At 45.1% G+C, this 22,950-nt stretch overlaps 1 protein-coding gene and 1 non-coding gene across 3 annotated transcripts in view; both read left to right on the top strand.

Annotated features, from left to right (window-relative positions):
- LOC140717460 (uncharacterized) overlaps positions 1 to 22,655 on the top strand; it is a 35,768-nt gene extending 13,113 nt beyond the window's left edge. The window contains exons 5-12 of one of the 2 annotated variants that reach the window (XM_073031047.1): positions 4,056 to 4,315; positions 7,607 to 7,723; positions 9,757 to 9,861; positions 11,043 to 11,141; positions 11,239 to 11,319; positions 18,323 to 18,421; positions 19,707 to 19,744; positions 21,070 to 22,655. In XM_073031047.1, the coding sequence (XP_072887148.1) occupies positions 7,627 to 7,723; positions 9,757 to 9,861; positions 11,043 to 11,141; positions 11,239 to 11,319; positions 18,323 to 18,421; positions 19,707 to 19,744; positions 21,070 to 21,144 (594 nt within the window). In that variant the 5' untranslated portion in view covers positions 4,056 to 4,315; positions 7,607 to 7,626 and the 3' untranslated portion in view covers positions 21,145 to 22,655. Of the gene's footprint in view, positions 1 to 4,055; positions 4,316 to 7,606; positions 7,724 to 9,756; positions 9,865 to 11,042; positions 11,142 to 11,238; positions 11,320 to 18,322; positions 18,422 to 19,706; positions 19,745 to 21,069 lie in introns of those variants that run through there. The other variant, XR_012096555.1, reaches the window with a different exon arrangement.
- LOC140722774 (U1 spliceosomal RNA) lies at positions 12,401 to 12,564 on the top strand. Its single transcript, XR_012097744.1, has one exon. It is a non-coding gene; the product is annotated as a U1 spliceosomal RNA (small nuclear RNA).
- Positions 22,656 to 22,950: the final 295 nt, after the last annotated feature.

Raw genomic sequence — 22,950 nt, 5'->3', positions numbered from 1 at the left:
ATGCATCTAAATCACTATCTCAAAAAGCATTAATAATAGCTTTTAAAAAGTTCTTAAGTCCTGGCGGTTGAATTGTAAAGCCTAATGGCATTGGGGAGTATTGACCTCTTCATCCTGTCTGAGGAGCATTGCATCGATAGTAACCTGTCGCTGAAACTGCTTCTCTGTCTCTGGATTCTGCTATGTAGAGGATGTTCAGAGTTTTCCATAATTGACCGTAGTCTACTCAGCGCCCTTCGCTGAGTAGAGATGAGGATCCTTCCTCATCCCCAAGGGAGGATATGCCGTAGGCTCCCTCGGGATGCCACATTACAGTACTGCACGTGTCTTAAACACTCTTTCTACTCAGCAGTGCAACACCCCCTCTAACACATCTGCAAGTTATTGTAGCTTGTAACATTAAACCACCGGGCCTGGCGTTCCCTAATCACCAGAATTGGAATCAGACTTGCTATCACTGACATATGATGGAAAATTTGTTGTTCTCTGGTAACAGTAAAGGACAAAGACATAAATTACTATAGATTTTAACAATAAATAAACAGTGCAAAGTAAAGTTATAATATATATCATAAAGTGTTCATGGACCAGTTAGAAATTTGATGATGAGAGGGAAGAGGGGGGAGGAAAGAGTTGTTTCTGAATCATTTAGTGTGGACCTTCAGGGCCCTGTACCTTCTCCTTAATGGTAATATCCTTATTGATGGATGCTGTCTTCCTGATGCACCATCTCTTGAAGATGTCCTTAATAGCCATAAGATCATAAGGCAGAGGAGCAGAATTAGGCCATTCAGCCCATTGAATCTGCTGTCCTGTTCCACATGACTGATTTATTAATCCTCTCAACTCCATTCACCTGCCTTCTCCCTGTACCCCTTCACTAATTAGCCATAATTAATCAAAAGCCTGTCAACTTCAGATTTAAGTATAGCCCACAGATATTTGTGCAATTGAATGCTCTCTGATTAAAGAAATTCCTCTTTATCTCTTTTCTAAAGGACATCCCTCTATTTTGAAGCTGCACCCTCTGGTCCTAGAATCACCCACTCTAGGAAACCTCCTTCCTACATCCACTCTATCCAGGCCTTTCAAGATTTGATAGGTTTCAATGACATTCCGTTACATTCTTCTAAACTCCAGCAGTTACAGGCCCAGAACATTCCTCATGCATTAACCCTTTCATTCTCATGATCCTCTTCTGGACTCTGTCCAATGCTAGCACATCTTTTCTTAAATAAGGGGCCCAAAACTGTTCACAGTACTCAAAGAACTGTCTTAACAATGACTTATAAAGCCGTAGCACTTCATGCTTGCTCTCGAATTCCAATCCAGTGAAAATGATTGCTCTTCCTTTCCTTCCTACTGATACAACCTGCAAGCCAACCTTCAGGGAATCCTGCATAAGGACTCCCATGTCCTTCTGCACCTCTGATTTCTGAATGGTTTTCTCCATCTAGAAAATAGACTATGCCTTTATTCCTTCTACAAAAAATGCATGACCACACCCTTCTCTACACTATATTCTACCGGCCACTTCTTTACCCATTCTCCCAATCTGTCTAAGTCCTACTGCAGAATCCCTGCTTCTTTAACACTACCTGCCTAGCTTTGTATCATCTGCAAATCTGGCAATAAAGCCATCAATTCCATCATCCAAACCATTGACATATAACATGAAATGAAACCAGCTGCCAACAAGAGTAGACCCTCTTTATTCCCACTCTTTACCTCCTGCTAGTCAACCAATCTTCTATCTATGCTAGTATCTTTCCTGGAACACTGTGGGCTCTTACCTTGTTAACCAGCCCATGTGCAGCAGTTCATTAAAGGCCTTCTGAAAATCAAGTAAACAACATCAATTGACTCTCCTGCCTGTTAATTCCTTAAAAAACTCCCAACATTTTTGCTACACAAGATTTCACCTTAACAAAACCCATGCTGACTTTGGCCTATTTAATCATGTGCCTCCACTTACCCTGAAGCCACATCCTCAATAACGTATCCAACATCTTTCCAACCACTGAAGTCAGGGTAACTGACCTTTCTCTGCATCCTTCCCGTCTTGAAGAGTGGAGTGACATCTGCAATCTTCCAGTCTCTGGAACCATTCCTGAATGTACTGATTCTCGAAAGATTGATATGAATGCCTGCACAGTTTCTTCAGCTACCTCTATCACTATAATTCTATAAATTCCCTCTCTCAGGATCTAGCACCAACCTGATTTTCCAAATCTACCTGCGTAATGAAATCCTCCGCGACTATAGTAACATCAGCCTTTTTGCAAGCATTTTCTATCTCTCATTGTAATTTGTTTCCCACATTCTGGCTACTGTTCAGAGGCCTGAATATAACTCCCACAGGGTCTTTTTGCCCTTGCAGTTTCTTAACACTACGCACAAAGATTCTACATTTCCCAATTTTATGTCACTTTCTAAGGATTTGATTTCATTTTTTACCGACAGAACCACCCTGCCCCCTTTGCCTTCCTGCCTGTACTTTTGATACAATGTGCATCCTTAGGTATTAAATGCCCAACGGTGATCTTCTTTCACACCATAACTCAGTGATGCGGACACCGTCAATCCTGCCAATCTCTAACTGGGCTACAAGAGCATCTGCCATGTTCCATATACAGTGTGTATTCAAATGTAATACCTTCAGTCCTTCTGAATATGCCCCTATGTTAAACTTCAACTCATCCCTCTGACTGAAATTTTGCCCTGTCATCTGCCAGTCCTTCCTCCCGGTCTCACTGGACTGTGTCAGGTGACCTTGGTTCAATTCCTGCTGCTGAGTGTAAGGAGTTTGTATGTTCTTCCTGTGACCCTGTAGGTTTCCCTGGGTCCTCCAGTTCCCACCCACAGCCCAAAGATGTACCGCTTGGCAGGTTAATTAGTCATTGTAAATTGTCCCATGACTAGGCTACGATTAAAATTGGGGGGTTTGGCCGGCATGATTCAAAAGCCGTAAGTAAGACCCTATTCTACGCTGTATCGCAATAAACAAATAAAATACTTGTACACCAACAGCCCTATCACTCTGCTTCCCATTCCGCTGCCAAATTAGTGTAAAACATCCCCACCAGTTCTACAAGGACATAGGTCGTCCTCAGGTTCAGGTGTGACCTGTCCTTTTTCCACCGAAGGGATCCCAGTGATCCAGAAATCTGAAAACCTGACCCCTGCACCAGTTCCTCAGATACAGCACGGAACTGGCCCTTCCCAGCCCTTCCAGCCATGCCAACAGCAGCCTCCAATTTAACCCTTCCCTAATCACGGGACAGTTTACAATGACCAATCCACCAACCGATCGATACATCTTTAAACAATGGGAGGAAACCGGAGCACCTGGAGGAAACCCACACGGCCACGGGGAGAACACACAAACTCCTCACAGGCAGCAGTGGGAATTGTGACTGAGTTTCCACAATTGCAATGATACCAAAATCCCATATGCTAAAACACACTCTCAGCCCATCCATCTTACCCGTGAGGGCCCTGGCATTTAAAGTAGACGCTGAACCTGCCAGTCCTGCCTGCTCTCCCCATTGGACTTGCTGCTTCAGTTCTCTATGAGTCAGCCATTCTGCCCCAACCTATCCCTCAGCCGTTCTACTCACCACACCCCCACCCCACTCTACTGTCCATTGTCTTCATTGCAGAGTCAAATGATGAGATATCATTACTAATGAGACCCTCTATTGGTTGGGTTCAAACATGGATGTTGTGTGGCGACTGTATGCATGATATGCAAGCCAGGACAGTATGATATGGAACAGCGGAGACCGATACAGTTGGCCCCAGCGTCATCACAGGAGTTGCCAGTCAGCGTTGAACTCACCGCCTTAGGGACTCTAGCTCCAGATTTTTCATCTGGGTTTACTCCTGAAGCCTTCCCCATGAGTGGGTATAGCCGCGAGGTGGCAGAGGTTTGAGATCAGAGTGTTCCTTCTCCTGGATGAGCTGCCAACCGTGGCTGATGAGCCCCATCTGCCCAAAAGTACTGATAAACATTGAGATATTCTAACTGACTTGTCTGTATTTTTCCCCATTAGATAAACTCTCAGCAGTTTCTTTGAGGAGTAACTCCAGCTCCCTGGGTGATACCATCAAGCTCAGCTGCAACATCAGTGGATACCCTCATCAGTATCAGTGGCGGAAAGACGGAGGGGGGATCAACCCACGTCACCAGCTCGTGAAGGGAAACGGAGTCCTTGTCATCCCAGGGGCCTCGAGTGATGACTGTGGAACGTACACCTGTATTGCAACGAATCCTGTCAGCTCCGTCCAGATAAGTCACAGCTGACTATTTACGGTGAGTTTGACTTGTGACTGACATTTTGAGAGTAAACGTTACGTTGGCACCCAGCCATTGCAAGCTCACTGTGACAGTAGGAGCAGCCAAGCCAGAACTGGAGTTGAAATTGAAAAGATTGACAGAGTGAAGGAGGAAAGCTGCCTTCCTTTGGCTGGGATGTCATTGGGGAACAACTGTTAACCAGAGGCTGTCCTCTGGAGAGTGTAAAGATCAGTCTGGGGGTATCCTGCCTCCTACGCCATTCGAGTTTCTTGTGCTCAATACAATACCTGGGAATAGTGCACCAGCTGTGACATTGTCTAACAGCTTGTCTCCTTTATCAGAGTCATAAAGCACTACAGCACAGCCTGTCTGGTTCATGCCAAGCTGTTACTCTGCCAAGACCCATCGACTATAGCCATCCACTTACCCAAACTTCACTTACATTTAGAAATCAACCCTCGCCCTCCATTTGCCAATTCCATTGACAGCCTGTTCCACACTCTCTCCACCCTCTGAGTGAAGAAGTTCCCCCTCAATCTCTCCTTCCACATTTCACCTTTCACCTTTATCCCATGACCTTTAGTTCTAATCTCACCCAATCTCAGTGAAGAAGCCGCCTTGCATTTATCTGCTCGATACCCCTCAAAATTTTTTATACCTCTATCAAATCCCCCCTCATTCTCCTATGCTCCAGGGAATAATGTCCTAACGTATTCAGTCTTTCTCTATAACTCAGGATCTCAAGAAATGACACCGTTTTGTAAATTTTCTCCGTACTCTTTCAATCTTAATATTATCTTTCCTGAGGGTAGGGGACCAGAATTAATTATAACTGATTCAAACTGGAAGTTTCCCTACATGGTTTCAGGTTAAGACTAGTTAACTGTTTAGTTTCACAGGTTTTGTCTATATTATGAAACACCTATGCTTTGTCTGCTGTGAAAGGCAGGATCTTTTGGTGACCACCTATTTCAATTTGACTTCCCATTCCCATTCTGACATGTCTGTCCATGGCCTCCTCTACTGGTGTGATGAGGCTGAAGGAGCAACACCTCAAATTATGTCTAAATAGTCTCCAGACTGAGGGCATGAACATTTATTTCTCCAACTTCTCATTATTTCTTCCTCTCACTCCTTATTCTTTTTGCTCCCCCCACTGTCTTGTGAGAATCAAGATCAGGTTTCATATCACTCCCACGTGTCATGAAATTTGTTGTTTTGCGGCAGCAGTACATTGCAATACCTAAAAAAACAAAATTACAGTAACTATTTATGGTGGGTTTGACTTGTGATTGACATTTTGGGAGTAAATGTGATGTCCTCCTATGTTCATAGTACATAGTGCAGAAAGTGAGGGGGGAAAGTAGTGAGGTAGTGTTCATCGGTTCAATGTCCATTCAGAAGTCGGATGGCAGAGAGGAAGAAGCTGTTTCTGAGTCATTGAGTGTGTGCCTTTAGGCTTCCTGATGGTAGCAATGAGAACAAGGCATGTCCTGGGTGATGGGGGTCCTTAATAATGATGCCACCTTTTTAAGGCAATGAAGATGTCCTGGATGCTGGGGAGGCTCGTGTCCCTGATGGAGCTGACTGTTTTCTGCAGCTTATTCCAATCCTGTGCGGTGCCCACCCAACCACCAGGCAGTGATTCTAGCTTCTGCCCCTTCCATTCCAGTGCTGAGGAAGGGTCTCACTCTGCAACTGTTTTCTCCCCTCTGTAGGTGCTGTCGAATCCGGTCGGTTCCTCTAGCCTCTTGGGTGTGTTACTATGGATTTCCATCATCTGCAGAATTTCTCTGCTGACCTTTATTTTCATAACTCCTTAGTTTACTTTCAAACCCCACAAGCTACCCTCTGATATTGCCCACTCTTGGTGAACCTCAGTGAGTTCTTCTCTGACTCCCTGACTCAGATCATTCCCGTGGTTCATCTCCAAGGTTACTGCTGCTGGGCAACATACATTTCTTCAAATATTCCCAAATATCGATTACTTATTGCCTTCACCAGAGTGCTTATTTAGATTTGTAATCTATCATATAGGACTTTTTCATAAGATGTCAGGTCCCAAACATCCCCATCTGCTTGTCCTGTCTTCCTGAGAGCTCGCAGTGGAGTGGGAATGATGGGAGAGTCCGCAGGATCTCAGCTCTGTTCTCAACCGAGGGTGACCAGGTGTCAGCCTGACTGACTTTCACTAGGGCCCTTTGCACTGGGGTTCTTAACGGCAAGCAGATTATTCTCTTAAACCCTGAATCTCTCTGGCTGCTACACGCTTCTGCCCATCTTGTCCATGCTGACCATGGTGCTTGACTGGTGCTCCAGCAAACCTTGCTCCCTCCTCCACTGCCGACAAAATCAGAATCGGCTCTCTGAACACTGACGTATGCTGTGAGTTTTGTTGTATTGTGGCAGCAGTACAGCGCAAGACATAAAAAAAAAATCCAAGTTACAGTAAATAAACTACTAAATATTGTGAGGGAGGAGCAGCGATGGTAGTGTTCATGGGTTCATGGACCATTCAGAGATCTGGTGGTGGAGGAGAAGAAAATATTCCTAAAACATCAAGTGAGGGACTTCAGCCTCCTCTATCTCCTACCCAAAGGAAGTAATGAGAAGGGATCATGTCCCAGATGGTGCAGGTCCTTAACGATGGATGCTACCTTCTTGAGATATTTCGTCTATTGTGTTCACTTCAGCCACATTTCCGGATGAAGTTGAGTTTCTGGAGAGGGCAGTTGATGTATCTGGGCCTCTGCTTGAGTGAGGTCAGAAGAATGAGGGGAGTTCTCATTGAAACCAACCCAACATAAAAGGCCTGAAGAGAGTGGACCTTTAATTTTCCAGCATCTGCACATTTTCTTGTGTTTGTAGTTAATCAGAATGGTAGTAATTTCATTTGTTCATTATGTGGTGCATCGTACGATGTCGGTGATCATGGTCTTTCCATAACATGATTGCTCTTGGCAATTTTTTCTGCCAAAGTGATTTGCCATTGCATTCTTCAGGGCAGTGTCTTTACAAGATGGGTGACCCCAGACATTATCAATACTCTTCAGAGATCTCCTGCCTGGCGTCGGTGGTTGCATAACTAGGACTTGTGATATCCATCACCTGCTCCCATGGTTTCACACGACCCTGAACGGGGGTTAAGCAGGTGCTACACATTGCCCAGGGTGACCTGCAGGCTAGCGGAGGAAGGAATGCCCAAAAAGTCAACTGTTTACTCTTTTCCATAGCTGCAGATTGGGGTCTTGTTTAATTAACTTTTTTTAAAAGCATGTGTTAATACTTATTTTTTTTAACTTGCAGGTATTCCCCCAGATCAGATTATGGTCATTATGCTTGGGACAGCAGGTCTGTTGTTCTTTGGAGTGAATGTCCTTGGATCAATTGCATTCTGTACCTATAAGTGCATGTCAGAGCAAGGTATGTGGCAATGTTCAAATCCAATTTAAAATGTAAACTGGTGGTACCTCTGTAAGGTTTCGCTTATTGATGTCAACCTTCTAGGAAAAGCAAATGATTTGGCAGATGGGCAATTCAGCCTCACCTTCTCCCTTGTCCCTGTGGAATCCACAGATGGCTATGGAGGCCAAGTCTTTAGGTGTTTTTAAAGTGGAAGTTGATAGGCTCTAGATTATTAAGGTTACAGCAGAGTGGAGGAGAATGGGGTTGGGAAGGATAATGAAACAGCCATGCAGGAATGTTGGAGCAGACTCAATGGGACAAATGGTTTAATACATTTCCTATATCTTTTGGTATTGTGTCATTTAACTGCTCTACCTTCCTGCGCTGTTGTGAAGTTTGCTAGTGATCAAAGCTAAGTAGGTGGAGGTTAGACAGAAGGGGCGATGCTAACAGACTGGAAAGTAGAAGGGGACATAACAGTGGTAAAATCATTGGCAAAATGGAGCGGCTTTGACCCAGACAGTAAGCTGGGTCTTCAGTCAGCTTGCTGGAGCTGCAGTGAGATTTTCGGACTTGCTCATTTTGGGTCCCAGGGAACACAGTTGAGGTTTACCATGGGGAACAGCCATGGTATAGGGTGGTAATGGTTTCAGAGGGGATCATCACATCTGAAGAGGGTGTGAATTAGCATTCAAAGCAGGAACTGCGGAGCTGAATTTGTACTTGCAGTGGGGAAGAGTAGAACATAGAATATAGCACAGTACAGACCCTTCAGCCCAAGATGTTGTAGTGACTTTTTAACCTACCCCTAGATCAATCTCACTCTTCCCTCCTGCACAACCCTCCATTTTTCGCATCCATATGCCTATCTATGAGTCTTTAAATGTCCCTAATGTTATTGCCTCCACCACCATCTCTGGCAATATGTTTCATACACTGTGACTGTGTTTGTTGTCCACTCTGTCTACCCCTCTTATCATCTTATACACTCCTGTCAAATCTCCTGTCATCCAAAGGAAAACCCCTAGCTTACTCTTACGATGTGTTCCCAAATCCAAACAGCACCCTAGTAAATCTCCTCTGCATCCTCTCTAAAGCTTCCATTTCCTCCCTGTAATGAGATGACCAAAACTGAACACAATGTCCAAGTGTGGTCCAACAAGTGTTTTATAGAGCTGCACTGTTGTCTTGCACCTCTTGAACTCCTACCCCCTTCTACCAAAGGCCAACACACCATCCACCTTTCTTAACCACCCTAGTGATTATTTTGGAGGGGGTGTTGGCCAATAAAAGGAGTGGAGTTTCGAGGGAATACAGGTTGGAGTTGAGAGTAAAAAGAGGAGGCGATTCTGCACCATTCAAAGTAAAAGTTATTATCAGAGAACACGCATGTCACTACATATGGCCCTGAGATTTTTTTACCTGTGGGCATACTCAGCAAATCTATAGAACAGTAACTGTAAACAGGATGAATAGACAACAAACTGTGCAAATGCAAATGTATATAAATAAATGGCAATAATGAGAGCATGAAATAACAAGAGTCATTGACTGTGGGAACACAAGGAATAGAATGAGTGTAGTTGAAGATGAATGCTGCTTTTCTATGGCAACGTTTCATGCAGATGTTGTTACGAGGATCACCCCTTGGAATAATGATCAGTGAGGCATTGAGAATATGTATTTACCAACAAGTAACTTCTATTCGCTCAACTAACCAAAGCACGTGGGTTCACAAACTAACTACCTGTATGCACTGCAGTAGAATACCATACCCTCCATGAACAGTTAATGAAGAGAAAGTGATTGTCCAGGAAAGGTGTCAGTGAGCCCTCTCATTGGTGTTCCAGTGTCCAAACATTTCTGAATTGGGTGGGAACACAGTCTCACCTCCAGCCGGATCCAGCATTGGATCACCCAAACTGTACCTGCCATGCATCCTGTAGACCTGTTATGGGGCAGAGCACTGAAGATTTAATTCAGGTGTCCTGTACTTCTGTTACAGGGCAGGGCTGACTGCACATTTAATGCTTGTGTTCATTCCTCTGCAGAATCTCGAGGGAAACTCTATCTCTTCTTAATGTGGATGATTTCCTGGCACATTCCGTCTCTCCTTGTCATTCAGTTGGCACTCATTTCCTGGAGTATTGTTGGAGGTAGGTGCAGGGCTCTTGATGAGAAACATGACAATGGGTTCCTGATGGGTGTATGGAAGTTCAAAGAATGGGGCTGGTGGGCTTGGATGAAAGACAGAGATCAGAGCCCCAGTGAGTATGAAGGGAATGTGGGAAATAGGGATCCAGTGAGTTTAGAGGGAATGAGGTGATTGGAAACCAGGTAGGTTTAGAGCAGGGGTCCCCAACCTGGGATCCAGTGACCCCTCGGTTAAAGGTAGGGGTTACATGGCATCAGAAAGATTGAGAACTCCTTGTTTAGAGGGAACATGGTGATGAAAGATCTGGGGGATTCAAGAAATGAGGCGGAGTGGAACAGGACTGCTGTGGATTTGGAGCAAACATGGATAATGGGCAACCAATGGAATTAAAGGGAATGGGGATCCGGTTGGTTTACAGGGAATGGTGAGGGATACGTGACAGAAGGATGGGTTTTAGAAAGCGAGGCTCCACTTCACGGGACACAGAACAATGCACGTGGAAGCTGGGGGTGGGAGGGAAGGGTTCCATCTGGACTCCTGTCCCATCAGAAAGGGTTGACACTGTTATCACAAGGGCCAGAAAATGGTGTGCAACTTAGTGAGCTAATTCTGCAGTTACTGGAAATCCAGAGTAGCACACACAAAATGCTGGAGGAACTCAGCTGATCAGGAACTGCTGATGCAAAGGAAAAAGAGGCGATGTTTCAGGCTGAGTCCCTTCTTCCGAGATGGGTTAATTTTGGTCGATTGAGATGATAGATTGGTGAAGAGAGTTTCAGGAAATATCAGGGCCTGGTAAATAACTAGATTAGGAGCGAGTTGGAAAAGATGGGTGAGCAAAACATAAGAGCAGGAAAGCTGCTTATGGTGAGTGGCTCAAATATTCTTCAGGGAAAAGCGAAGGGAACACAGGAACGAATCACAAGCTGAGGGACGGTGAAAAGCAAAGCTTGCCCTGCATTTGTTCATTCAAATCAGATCATTATGCATCGAGCAGAACACGGTTAACAAAACAGGATGCAGAATAAAATGTAACAAGAAGAGAAGGAAGTGCAGAGCCGGTAGACAATAAGGTGCAAGGTCATAACAAGATAGAACGGGAGGTCATCTTGTCCTTCCTGTATTTTATTCTGTTAAGTACCATGAGATCTCCCGCCTAACAGTTGTTACATCTCTCTCCAGGTATTGTCACTCTACCAATAATTATTTTATTCGCTGCATCTCTCCTGCTGTTGTTCATGCCTATACTAGGAAAGATTAACAGCGGCCTGGGACATTGTGGTAAGCTGCAGATTATTTATTGTGATAAAACAAAAAAATGTCGGTGTCAGCAATGAAACAATGTCCTCTAAATCCTTGCACCGTCTGTCGTTGACAGTTTCCGTGGCTGTACCGCTTAGTGGACTTGTTATGATCTGCTTATCCAATTACATCCTGAAGGCAAAGTTTCACCAGTTAAGTAAGTTCACCCTCATTACCATTCCTACCGATGAAAACCACAGCATTCACATCTGGGTAATGCGGGAAATAGGGATCCGGTGGGTTTAGCAATGGGGTGGTGTTCTTTGACCCACTATATCTCTGCATATTATTTGTCCCCGCGTGGACCACGAGATTTAGATCACCACTGGGCTCAGAGATCCCTTCATACCGATCCATGGGTTTAGACACCATCTCCAATTCCTGCAGCAGGTCACCAGTCCCAGGTCCCAGCCCAAGAGCAAGGTGAATGACTTGGGAATTGCTGGTTGATTCATCAGTCTGTCGTCACCTGTTTACCCTGCCTTCCCCTCTGCCACAGACAAATGAGATTTTATTGAGATTTAAGACCCCAGTTTTAGCTGGAATAGAATCATCTTGGAGTGGAACCCAGAACAGCAAGTGTAAAATAGTCCATTTCCGGAATGAAACTTCAACAGGCTGTCTTCACAAGAGAGTTCATACGCACACTCTGCAGCTTGGAGGCTGCCCTCTAAACCCTGGCTCTGTGTCAGCTGAGCTCAGATTGAGATAAACCTGTGGCCTCCGGCCATACAGGACAAGGTGGCGCTGCAGAGGCTGTGAGCGGACGGGAGCTGTTGGAACTCGGACAGCCGGGCATCATCTATGGAGGGGAACACATGCAGGATTTCTGAGGGGTCCCGGGCTGAAACGTCGACTGTTTATTCCCGTGCATAGATGTTGTCAGATGTGCTGAGTTCCTCCAGCATTTTGTGTGTGCTGCTCAAGTTTTTCAGCCTCTAGTGCAGAATCCCTTGTATTTGCTGTTGTGAATGTAACACCGACGTCTGGCGGGCAGCTTTGGAACGGCAAGGCGACTTCCATTTAAGGAAGATATGCAGATAAGGGCGTAAAGAAGACAATAAATGTTGAAAAATAACACTGGTTAGGAAAGAGTCGAAGGGTAAAATGTGAAGCTATATTGTCCTTCTAGGCCATCTGTGGTTAAGATGAAACAAAGTAGGGTTTGCAATTGTGACTCGTATTGATGTTAAGGCGAGGTGCGTGTGGCTGGCTAAATGTGCGGGAGGGTAGAAAGCATACTTACCTGGCAGGGAACCGTTGGTGATCAGGAGGGTCGAGGATCCAGGACGAGGCTATCCCATTGCACTCCGAGTGTACTGACGCCTGCGATATCCCCAAATGCGGGATACTCGACTGCATAATTTGTGGTAGTGGGGGACTGTGTTCGCGCTCTCCCCTGATTCAAAAAAAAAATAGAACTGGTCTGTGGACATTAGTCTGTTTGTAACTACTTTGCTATCCACTAATTTACGTTACTGCTGCTGCTACGGGTAAAAGCGTAATAGGCCTATCAGTGGTGTAAGGTACTCCTTCCCTCTGCTAGCCTTCTTGCACCCTTGGACAAAGCTTATCCTCCCCCACCCTGATCAAGATTAGAAAGAGTTTTAGAGGTTAATTAGGCCATTCAGCTCACTGGGCCATGGGCAGCAACTCTGCATATCACAAGCAATGCACACAAAATGTTGGGGGAAACTCAGCAGGCCAGGCAGCAGCTATGGAAAAGAGTACAGTCGACGTTTTGGGCCAAGAATCGTATCACAAGTCCTGGCTTTGCAACCACTGACACCAGGCAGACAATCTCGGAAACTGGCTGGAAGCCCAAAAAGAGTTTATTTGTCACATATGCTGGGAAAGCATTAGATTATGATTCTTTTTACATCTTGGCCGCATTCCAATGGCAATGGCAAACCACTTCTCTAGAAAAATTTCCCAAGTACAATTATGGTGATGGATGGAGAAAAGAAAAAGAACAACAGCGTGAAGGAGGTATTAATGGAAGGCCATCATCACACATGTCATATGACACGCACCATGATAACTTCTCCCTTGCAACCCCATTCTCCTGCCTTCTCTTTGTGACCTTTAACATTCTGCCGAATTAAGAACGTATCATATGAACATTGAAAACCTACAGCACAACACAGGCCCTTCGGCCCACAAAGCCATGCCAAACATGTCCCTACCTAGGCTTACCCATAACCCTCTATTTTTCTAAACTCCATGTTCATCCACCAGGAGTCTCTTAAAAGATCCGATCGTTTTCGCCTCCACCACCGCTGCCACCGGCAGCCCATTCACCACTCTTTGCTTAAAAAAATCTTCCTCCTGACATCTCCTCTGTTCCTACACCCTGAAACTATGCCGTCTCGTGCTAGCCATTTCAGCCCTGGGAATAAGCCTCTGACTATCCACACGATCAATACCTCTCATCATCTTGTATACCTCTATCAGGTCACCTCTAACCCTCCGTCGCTCCAAGGAGAATAGGCATGCTCCCCAATGTAAGGAATGACCTTGTAAATCTCCCCTGCACCCTTTCTATGGTTTCCACCTCCTTCCTGTAGTGAGGAGACCAGAATTGAGCACTGTACTCCAAGTCGGGTCTGATCAGGGTCCTATATAGCTGTAACATTACCTCTCAGCTCTTAAACTCAATCTCACAATTCATGAAGGCCAATGCACCGTATGACTTCTTAACCACAGAATCAACCTGCACAGCAGCTTTGAGTGTCCTATGGATTCGGGCCCCAAGATCCCCCTGATCCTCCACACTGCCAAGAGTCTTACCATTAATACAATATCCGGCCATCATATTTGACCTATCAAAATGAACCATATCACACTTACACAACACTAAATTGCTGGTGGAATGCAGCAGGCCAGGCAGAATCTATAGGAAAAAGTACAGTCAACATTTCGGGTCGAGACCTTTCGTCAGGACAAACTGAAAACAGAGACAGTAAGAGATTTGAAAGTGGGAGGGGGAGGGGGAGACCCGAAATGACAGAGAAGACAGGAGGTGGGGGGAGGGATGAAGCTAAGAGCTGGGAAATTGATTGGCAAAAGCGATACAAGGCTGGAGAAAGGGGAGTATCATAGGGCGGAAGGCCTGGGGTAAGAAGGGGACGAGGGGCATTAACGGAATTTAGAGAAATCAATGTTCATGCCATCAGGTTGGAGGCTACACAGACGGAATCTAAGGTGCTGTTCCTCCAACCTGAGTGTGGCTTCATCTCGAACACTAAATTCCACCAGCAATTTAGTGTTGTGTTCTTGAATTTCCAGCATCTGCAGATTTTCTCTAGTTTACACCTCACACTTATCTGGGTTGAACTCCATCTGCCACTTCTCAGCCCAGTTTTGCATCCTATCTCTGTCCCTCTGACAGCCCTCCACACTATCCACAATGCCCCCAACCTTTGTGTCATAAGTAAAATTACTAAACTATCCCTCCACTTCCTCATCCAGGTCATTTATAAAAATCACACAGAGTCGGGGTCCCAGAATAGATCCCTGAGGCACTCCACTGGTCACTGACCTCCAGGCAGATTATGACCTGTCTACAAGCACTTCTGTGGGCAAGCAAAGCAATGTCCATCCCATGCCTCCTTACGTTCTCAATAAGACCATAAGACATTGGAGCAGAATTAGGCCATTTGGTGCATCGAGTCTGCTCCACCATTTACTCATGGCAGATCCTTTTCTCCCCTCCTCAGCCCCACTCCCTGATGCCATGTCCAATCAAAACCTATCAAGCTCCGCCTTAAATACACCCAATGACCTGGCCTCTTACAGCTGCCTGTGGTAACAAATTCCATAAATTTACTGCCCTCTGGCTAAAGAATTTCTCCACATCTCTGTAATGGACACCCCTTTATCCCAAGTCTGTGTCCTCTTGACCTAGACTCCCCACCATGCTTTCCACATCTACTCTCGCTGGGCCTTTCAACATCCAAAAGGTTTCAATGAGATCCCCCTTCAGCCTTCTAAATTCCAGCTAGTACAGACCCAGAGCTATCAAACATTCTTCGTATGTAAACCTTTCATTCCCAGAATCATCCTTGTGAACCTCCTCTGAACCCTCTCCAATGCCAGCTCATCTTTTCTGATATAAGGAGCCCAAAACTGTTCACAATACTCAATGTGAGGCCTCACTGGTGCCTTATAAAGCCTCAGCATCACATCCCTACTCTTGTATTCTAGACCTCTTGAAATGAATGCTAACATTGCATTTGCCTTCCTCACCACCGACTACCTGCAAGTTTACCTTTAGGGTGTTCTGCACAAAGAGTCCCAAGTCCATTTGCATCTCTGATTTTCAAATTTTCTCCCCATTTAGAAAACAGTATGCACATTTATTTCTCTACCAAAGTGTATGACCATGCAATTTCCAACATTGTATTTCATTTGCCATTTTCTTGCCCATTCTCCTACTCTGTCCAAGGCCTTCTGCATCCTATCTGTTTCCTCAACACTACCTGGCAATCTTCCTACCATCTGCAAACTTGGCAACAAAGTCATCTATACCATCGTTTAAATCATTGACATATAGCATAAAAAGCTGTCCCAACACTGACCCTTGCGGAAACCACTCGTCACTGGCAGCTAACCAAAAAAAGCATCTTTTCTTCCCACGCACTGACTCATACCAATCAGCCAACACTCTAATCATACCAGTAACTTTCCTGTAATACCATGAGCTCGTAACTTGGAAAGCAGACTCGTGTGGCACCTTGTCATCCACTGCATCCCTTTTATCTATCCTACTTGTAAACTCCTCAAAGCATTCCAACAGGTTTATCAGGCAAGATTTCCCCTTAAGGAAACCATGCTGATTTTGTCCTATCTTGTCCTGTTCCACCAAGTACTCCATAACATCATCCTTAACAATTGACTCCAACATCTTCCCAACCACTGAGGTCAGGCTATCAACCTCACTTAACATCGACAGGGTTCAACATAGCATCCTTTTCCAGAACTTCTTTGCAAAGCATAGTCCATGCAGAGATGGGTGATCGCCTCACACTCATCACAGTCCTGAGGGATTGGAATGAGAACCCTGCAGCATAGAGATGATCTGATAGGGAGAGGCTCCTTGCTCTAGCAGCCAAGTGAGGTGTTGATGTGTGCTGAGCTCAGGCAGAGAATCGTTCTGCCAGACACACGTGATTTAGCCTCTCTTGCCAGGACAATACTCTCATCCCAGGAATTAATCTGCCTCCAATTAGATCACGTCCAGTGCTATGATCTCCTGACTTAGGTAAGGGCAATAGAACACTTTTTCTTCATTTCCTCTGGGATCACAGAACACTGCAGCACAGGAACAGGCCCTTCAGCCCATCTAGTCCCTGCCAAACTGTTATTCTACCTCATAACCTGTACCTCGATCATATCCATGTTCTTACCCCAACCTTCTCTTAAATGTTGAAATTGAACCTGCATCCACCACTTCCTCTGGTAGTTCCTTCCACTCTCTCACCACCCTCCTGCTGAAGACGTTCCTCCTCAGGTTCCCCTTAAATATTTCACCTCTCACCCTTAACCTGTGACCTCCAACTTGAATTTCACTCTCCCTCATAATTTTGTGTACCTCTGTCAAATCTCCCCTCACTCTCCTACACTGCAGGGAAGAAAGTCCTAACCTATAACTCGGGCCCTCAAGGCCTTACAACGATCTTGTAAATGTTCTTGGCACTCTTTCAGTCTCTCTTATAGGTAGGTAGGTGACCAGAACTGCACACAGTACTCCAAATTAGGCAGGCCTCACCAGCATTGTGTACAACTGCTGTACTCAACCATTTAATACATGACCACCGATGCACCAAGGCTGACACCAATCCTGATCTAAATACCTCTGCAATCTCCTCTGCTCCGAGGAAAGCACTTTACTCAATCTCGCCCCTGCAGTCATTTTACTGAATGCCGACTGCTCCCCTCCCAAAGCCCTGCCGTCATTGCTGAAATCCAGACCCATCGCCCGGTTGTAGTCAAGCCAGTGTTTTCTAAATGCTCATTAGGTGTCCCCTTTCCTGTACTCTCTGTCTATATTGATAAAGCCCAGTATCTCAAATACAGTCCAGCGTGCAACACTTGTCACAGTCTTCCAATCAGAAGCATGTCTTTCCACCGGCATCTACTGCCTCCTGTTACCAGGCCAATGCTGGAATCCAGTTTGACAGCTTTCTTCAGATCCTGCTGCATGTGCCTTAACCTCCTGATCAATGGGTCAAATGGCTCAGTTATGCTCTTATCTCTTATGGTCTGCCACAGCATGAATCAGGACCCACCAGCTTGGTTAGCCTCATCAGTAAGTAAAGCAGATTCTGTTTGCTGGTGGAGTGAAGCACCAGATCCTCTGTCTCTGGGCTGATCCAGACTTAGAGAAGAAAGAGCAGCAGAGGGTGGGAGGAGTGGAGGGAGGAAGAGAAGGGGGACGAGGTGGAAATGAGAGATATTATTATTATTGGCCCCTATCCCAGATTCACCCACTGCCACACAATTCCCCATCTCTCTCCTGCTCTGCCCCTAACTTTGGGTTTCCCTTTCTCCCTCTAATCAATTTCTTCTTCTCTCTCTGCTCCGCCTCTCCTCCTCCTCACCACATCTCCGCCCCAGTCCAATTTCCTTTCTCCCTACCCTTTCAGTCAAACCCTCAGCCCATCTCTCTCTCCCTCTCCTCTCTTGCCTCTCCCCCACCATCCCTTTGCCTCTGCTTGTCCCCGACACTCCACTTCTCCCCGTGCTCCATTTCCTAATCTCTGCCCCGAACAATCCCCAACTCCTTCCCCAGTATCCCTTTCTCGCTTCCCCACCGGCACATCTCATTCGCTCTCCTTTTTCTGATTCCTTCTCTCCCAGTCTCCCCTGCTCCTCTCCCCTCCTCCCTCCCGTGTCCACCTCCCTACCCATCCCTCTACCCTTATCCCTCCTTCATCATTATCATTTTCCGTGCACACAATTGATGTGTTACAAATGTTAACATGCTGATTTCCAGTTGGGTTTTCCATGCATGTTAATTGTGTATATTTCCTTCTGCTAAATTTAGTCCTGTTGTATATTTGTAAGTTTTACAGTATTAAAGCTGATGTTAAAATTGAGTGTCTTTGGGGATACTTGGCATAAACCCACTCAGTGAGCCCACTCTTATACACTTTCAGATAAAGGTTGTCACAGCCGCACTCTGACCTGGGGCACGTTCCTCGCATCAACAGCTGTGATTGGATTGATTCACTCCGTGTTCTTTGCAGTGTGTCACTGTGAGTATCAAATGCACCAAAGCTTTCAGCCGTTTGATCACAGTCTAAAGAACTCAGTCACAGTGAAAACTTAGCACGGTTTCTCACTGACACTTCAGTTTCTGAAAGGGAGAGAGTCGTGGGGAAATCTCCAACACGTTTCTCCGTCTGTCTGTCTCTCTTCCTTACTCCGTCTCTCCCTGTCTCTGCCTCTCTTGCTCAATCTGTCTGTCCCTCTCTTTCTGTCTCTCTCCATTTCTCACTTGCTCACTCATTTCCACCCCTCTCTACCTCCTTCCTGGCCATTCCCTTTCATTCAGGAAGTACTTTCACCCAGATCTGTGGGGTTCTGCTGAAAAAGTGATTGGTTTATTGTTGTCACATGTACTGAGAGTGAGAAACCTGTGCTGTACAATGTTCATTCAGATCACATTATTATTTTTAATCAGCTTTATTTCTTGCATCCTTCACATGCACGAGGAGCAAAAATCTTTAATCCAGAGGTCCCATCAGCACTCACTGTTCAAACTCAGCTGTGAGGAGAAGCTCCACCAAAATAGACCGAAATAAGAGCAAACAAGAGTTAAACATTATTTTATTGAGGCTGGAATTTAAGTGGAGAGAGGGAAGGGGTGGGAAGAGGGGAGGAGAGGGGTGGGAAGGTGAGAGATTGAGGAAGGAGAGGAGAGGGGTGCGAAGTGGGAGAGAGGTGGAGGGAGAGTAGGATAAAGGATGTGTAATGTTAAGAATCCATACTGTCTCTCTGTCTGTTCATTTTAAACGTTTGGGACCTTGTGGATCATGTGTGGAAGGACTGATTGTTGTAGATCTGCTGCAGCACAGATCCAGGGAATGATAGTAAATGGGAATGAGATAACAGACCCGTACAAAGCCTCGGTTTCCAAAGACCAGTAACATGAAGGCGGCTCCCAGTGCAGGTCAGGGGCCTATATCCCGATTCCGTGGTGTCAGAGCACAGGGGTTCCCATCAGTAAAAATCACAGTCCGAGGGAGCAGAATTTCCCTGTGGGAGACACCTCGGGTGGTTACTGTGGGTAACACGGCTCTTCCAGTGATGGTTTAACTTTCTGTACTATCTGACCTGGGAGCTTCTCCAGTCTGTAATCCAGAGGTCCCGTCAGCACTCAGTGTTCAAACTCAGCTGTGAGGAGAAGCTCCACCAAAATAGACTGAAATAAGAGAAAACTAAAATTAAAAATTATTTTATTGAGGCTGGAATTTAAGTTTAAATAATCTGGCAATATTCTGTATTTATAATTTATGAAAGATATTTTGTTCATTATAGATCATCGAAACAAGGCACAGACAGGAGACAGTAAACAGGTAATTTTTATAATAATAATTTCTCCTGCTTTTTAGTGTGGTGTTCCAAGCATGGTTTGATAAGTTCACTGATACCCCCTCCCTCTCTTACACTCACATGTTCACACTGTCCATAAAATCCTCTCACAGTCTCCTACACACTGTTGCACCCAGAGAAAACCTTTAGGGCCATTTTCGGCAATTGTACAAAACGTGATTGGAATTTGCATAATCATAATTTCTCTTACTGTTTCATTGCTTCTATGTCTGGGCATATTCTCCACATAAATTATGGACATTAATTATCCTTACCACCCCACCCCACCCCACCCCACTGCTATCCCCCAGTCTGGAGTTGCACAGTGTGGCTGGTTTGGTGTCCTCGTTTTTGCATCATTTGTTCAGTCCAACTTGCTGCCTCTGTGGTCTGTGTCACCGTGGTTTGAGTCTGAATGTTCATCATCAGGTAATCTGCACCCTCATTGTGGACAATATAAGGATGGAGGGGCAGGTGGTACTGAGGAAGCAGGGAGTCTGCAGAGGACTTGGAGAGATTGGGAGAGTGGGAAAAGAGGGGCAGATGGGATACAGTGTTGGGAGGTGTATGGTCATGCACTTTGGCAGAAGAAATAAAGATGCAGATGATTTTCTAAAGAGGAGGAAAATTCAAAAATACAAGATGCAAAAGGACTCGGGAGTGCCTAAAGGATAACTTTCAGGTTGAGTCGGTGGTGAGGAGGTAAATACAATGATAGCATTCATTTCGAGAGGACGAGAATATAAAAATAAGATTGTAATTCTTAGGCATTGGTCAGACCACATTTGGAATATTGGGTGAGCAGTTTCGGGCCTCTTATCTAAGGAAGGATGTGCTGACGGTGGAGAGGGACCAGAGAGGTTCAAAAGAATAATCCTCGAAACGAAAGGGTTAACAACGGAAGAGCATTTGATGACTCTTGGCCTGGACTCACTGGAGTTTAGATAATTGAGGGGGGGATCTCGTTGAAACTTATAGAATGTTCAGAAACCTAGATAGAGTGGATGTGGAGAGGAGGTTTCTACAGTGAGAGAGAGTAGGGCCAGAGGGCACAGTATCCGAACAAAAGGATGTCCCTTTAGAACAGAGAAGAGGGGGGATTTCTTTAGGCAAAGGGTAGGGAATCTGTGGAATTCATTGCTGCAGACAGTTTGGTAAATTTAAAGTGGAATTTGATAGGTTCTAGGTTAGTAAGGGTATCAAAGGTTATGGGGAGGAGGCAGGAGAATGGGGTTGAGAGGGATAATAAATGGAGGCTTAAATTTTGCCCCTATGTCTTACGGTAACAATTGCAATTTGTCTATTCCAGCTGATTGGGGAAACGCATGACCTGGAAACTGAATCAAGTTATGAAGTTGAATCCAAGAAGGCTCTGGTTGTTTAGGCTGGACACAACAGTCTTCACTTGCTGATCTGAGAGGATGATGTTCTCTGTTTTCCTGCTATTAACTCAAGCTTGAAATACTTGATGTTGTCAGTTTTGAGTAAGCTTATCCTGGGTGAAGGGAATATTGCAAACAGTGTCTTTTCTTGGCTTCCAGAGAGAAACTTTCAGCCTGACAAGCCAGCACCACTGTCCTTAATGCTGGAATGATAGGTCTAGATTCCATGAAGGAATAAAGGGGCTCACCCACCCCAGCATCCCATTCACCCAGAGGGTACAGGGACTCACAGCCGGCAGTCTTCCAGGAATAATGTTGACAGAGTGTGCACCCCACCAACACAAGCCTGCTCAACCTTCACAAGTTGGAATGAAGAAGGCTGAGGTGATGGAACCGTAATGTACACAATTATTAAAGAGATGCAGATAGGGTAAACAACCCAAATATTTCTTTTCCCCAAGATAGTAATGTCAAAAGCAAGATGGTATGGGTTGAGGTGAAGATTTTCACAGACAGGGTGGATGATATAACAAGATCATAAGGAATAGGAGCAGGAGTAGGCCATCCGGCCCATCGGGCCTGCCCGGCCACTCAATAAGATCATGGTTGATCTGTCCGTAAATTCAGCTCCATCTACCTGCCTTTTCTACATAACCCTTAATTCCCCTACTGTGTAAAAATCTATCTAACTGTATGGTAAATTTATTTAGTGATGTTATGGGTCCACAGTTTCGATTCCGGTGGATGTCACATGATATTAGTTTTGTTTACTAAGTGTGATGTATCTATAGTCTTGTTTGCTGGAAGCTTGTAGTTTCGATTCTTGGGACGTCACGTAGTTCACTGGGAATTCATGACTTTGTTTCTGTGAGAGTCACGTGATGACGTATCCGCAACGGTATAAAAGAGTCACAGTCGTTTCGTGGGCAGTGGTTCGTTGGAGTCGCTCGGTAAGGGGTCAATGGGAAGAGAGTGAGAGTGAAGATTGCAGGCTTCGAATGAACCCAAAGGATTGTGGTTAGTCGGCAGCACGCTGTGCATTTCGAAAGTGGCTGACGTTTCGTAAAATCCCTACGTAAATTGTGGCACACACTTCTGGTTAACCCCTGCATGGTCTTGGGTGTTGTGTGGAGACCATTTCGGCGAAAGGGGCATTCCCTGTCAGTGACTCTGTGAAATCTCACTCTTTTTGGACTCTTCGAAAAAGCACCCCGCGGCTGCAAACTTTGGCAACTGTTTCTTCGAGATCACCTCTCTGCTGTATTGTGAATCGACAAGATCGACTCTCGTATATTGTGAACACACAAATCTCTCACACATTTCATGAATCTCCGTGACAGTTTAAATTGACACTCTAAGACTGTGCTTGAGTAAGACTTTAAGAATTGTTTCTAAGTTTGATTCTTTAGGAGCTATAGACGCATAATACCGTAAACTTCTGTTTAAGATAGCCGTTCATTTAATGTTCTATATTTTTGCATAAATGTTAATAAATTTAGTTGTTTTGCAATAATTCCCCAACTCCGTTCTACATTTATTGTTGTTGGTCCATAACAGTGAAGAAGCCTCAACTGCTTCCCTGGGCAGAGAATTCCACAGATTCACCACTCTCTGGGAAAAACAGTTTCTCCTAATCTCTGTCCTAAATCTTTTCCCCTGAATCTTGAGGCAATGTCCCCTAGTTCTAGTCTCACCTACCAGTAGAAACAACTTTCCTACTTTTATCGTATCTAGCCCTTTCAAAATTTTGTATGTTTCTATAAGATCCCCTCTCATTCTTCTGAATTCCAGAGTATAGTCCCAGATGA

The sequence above is a fragment of the Hemitrygon akajei genome, chromosome 2 (genome assembly GCF_048418815.1).
Source record: "Hemitrygon akajei chromosome 2, sHemAka1.3, whole genome shotgun sequence".
Taxonomy (NCBI): Eukaryota; Metazoa; Chordata; class Chondrichthyes; order Myliobatiformes; family Dasyatidae; genus Hemitrygon; species Hemitrygon akajei.
This window is presented reverse-complemented; position numbering and strand designations above follow the sequence as displayed.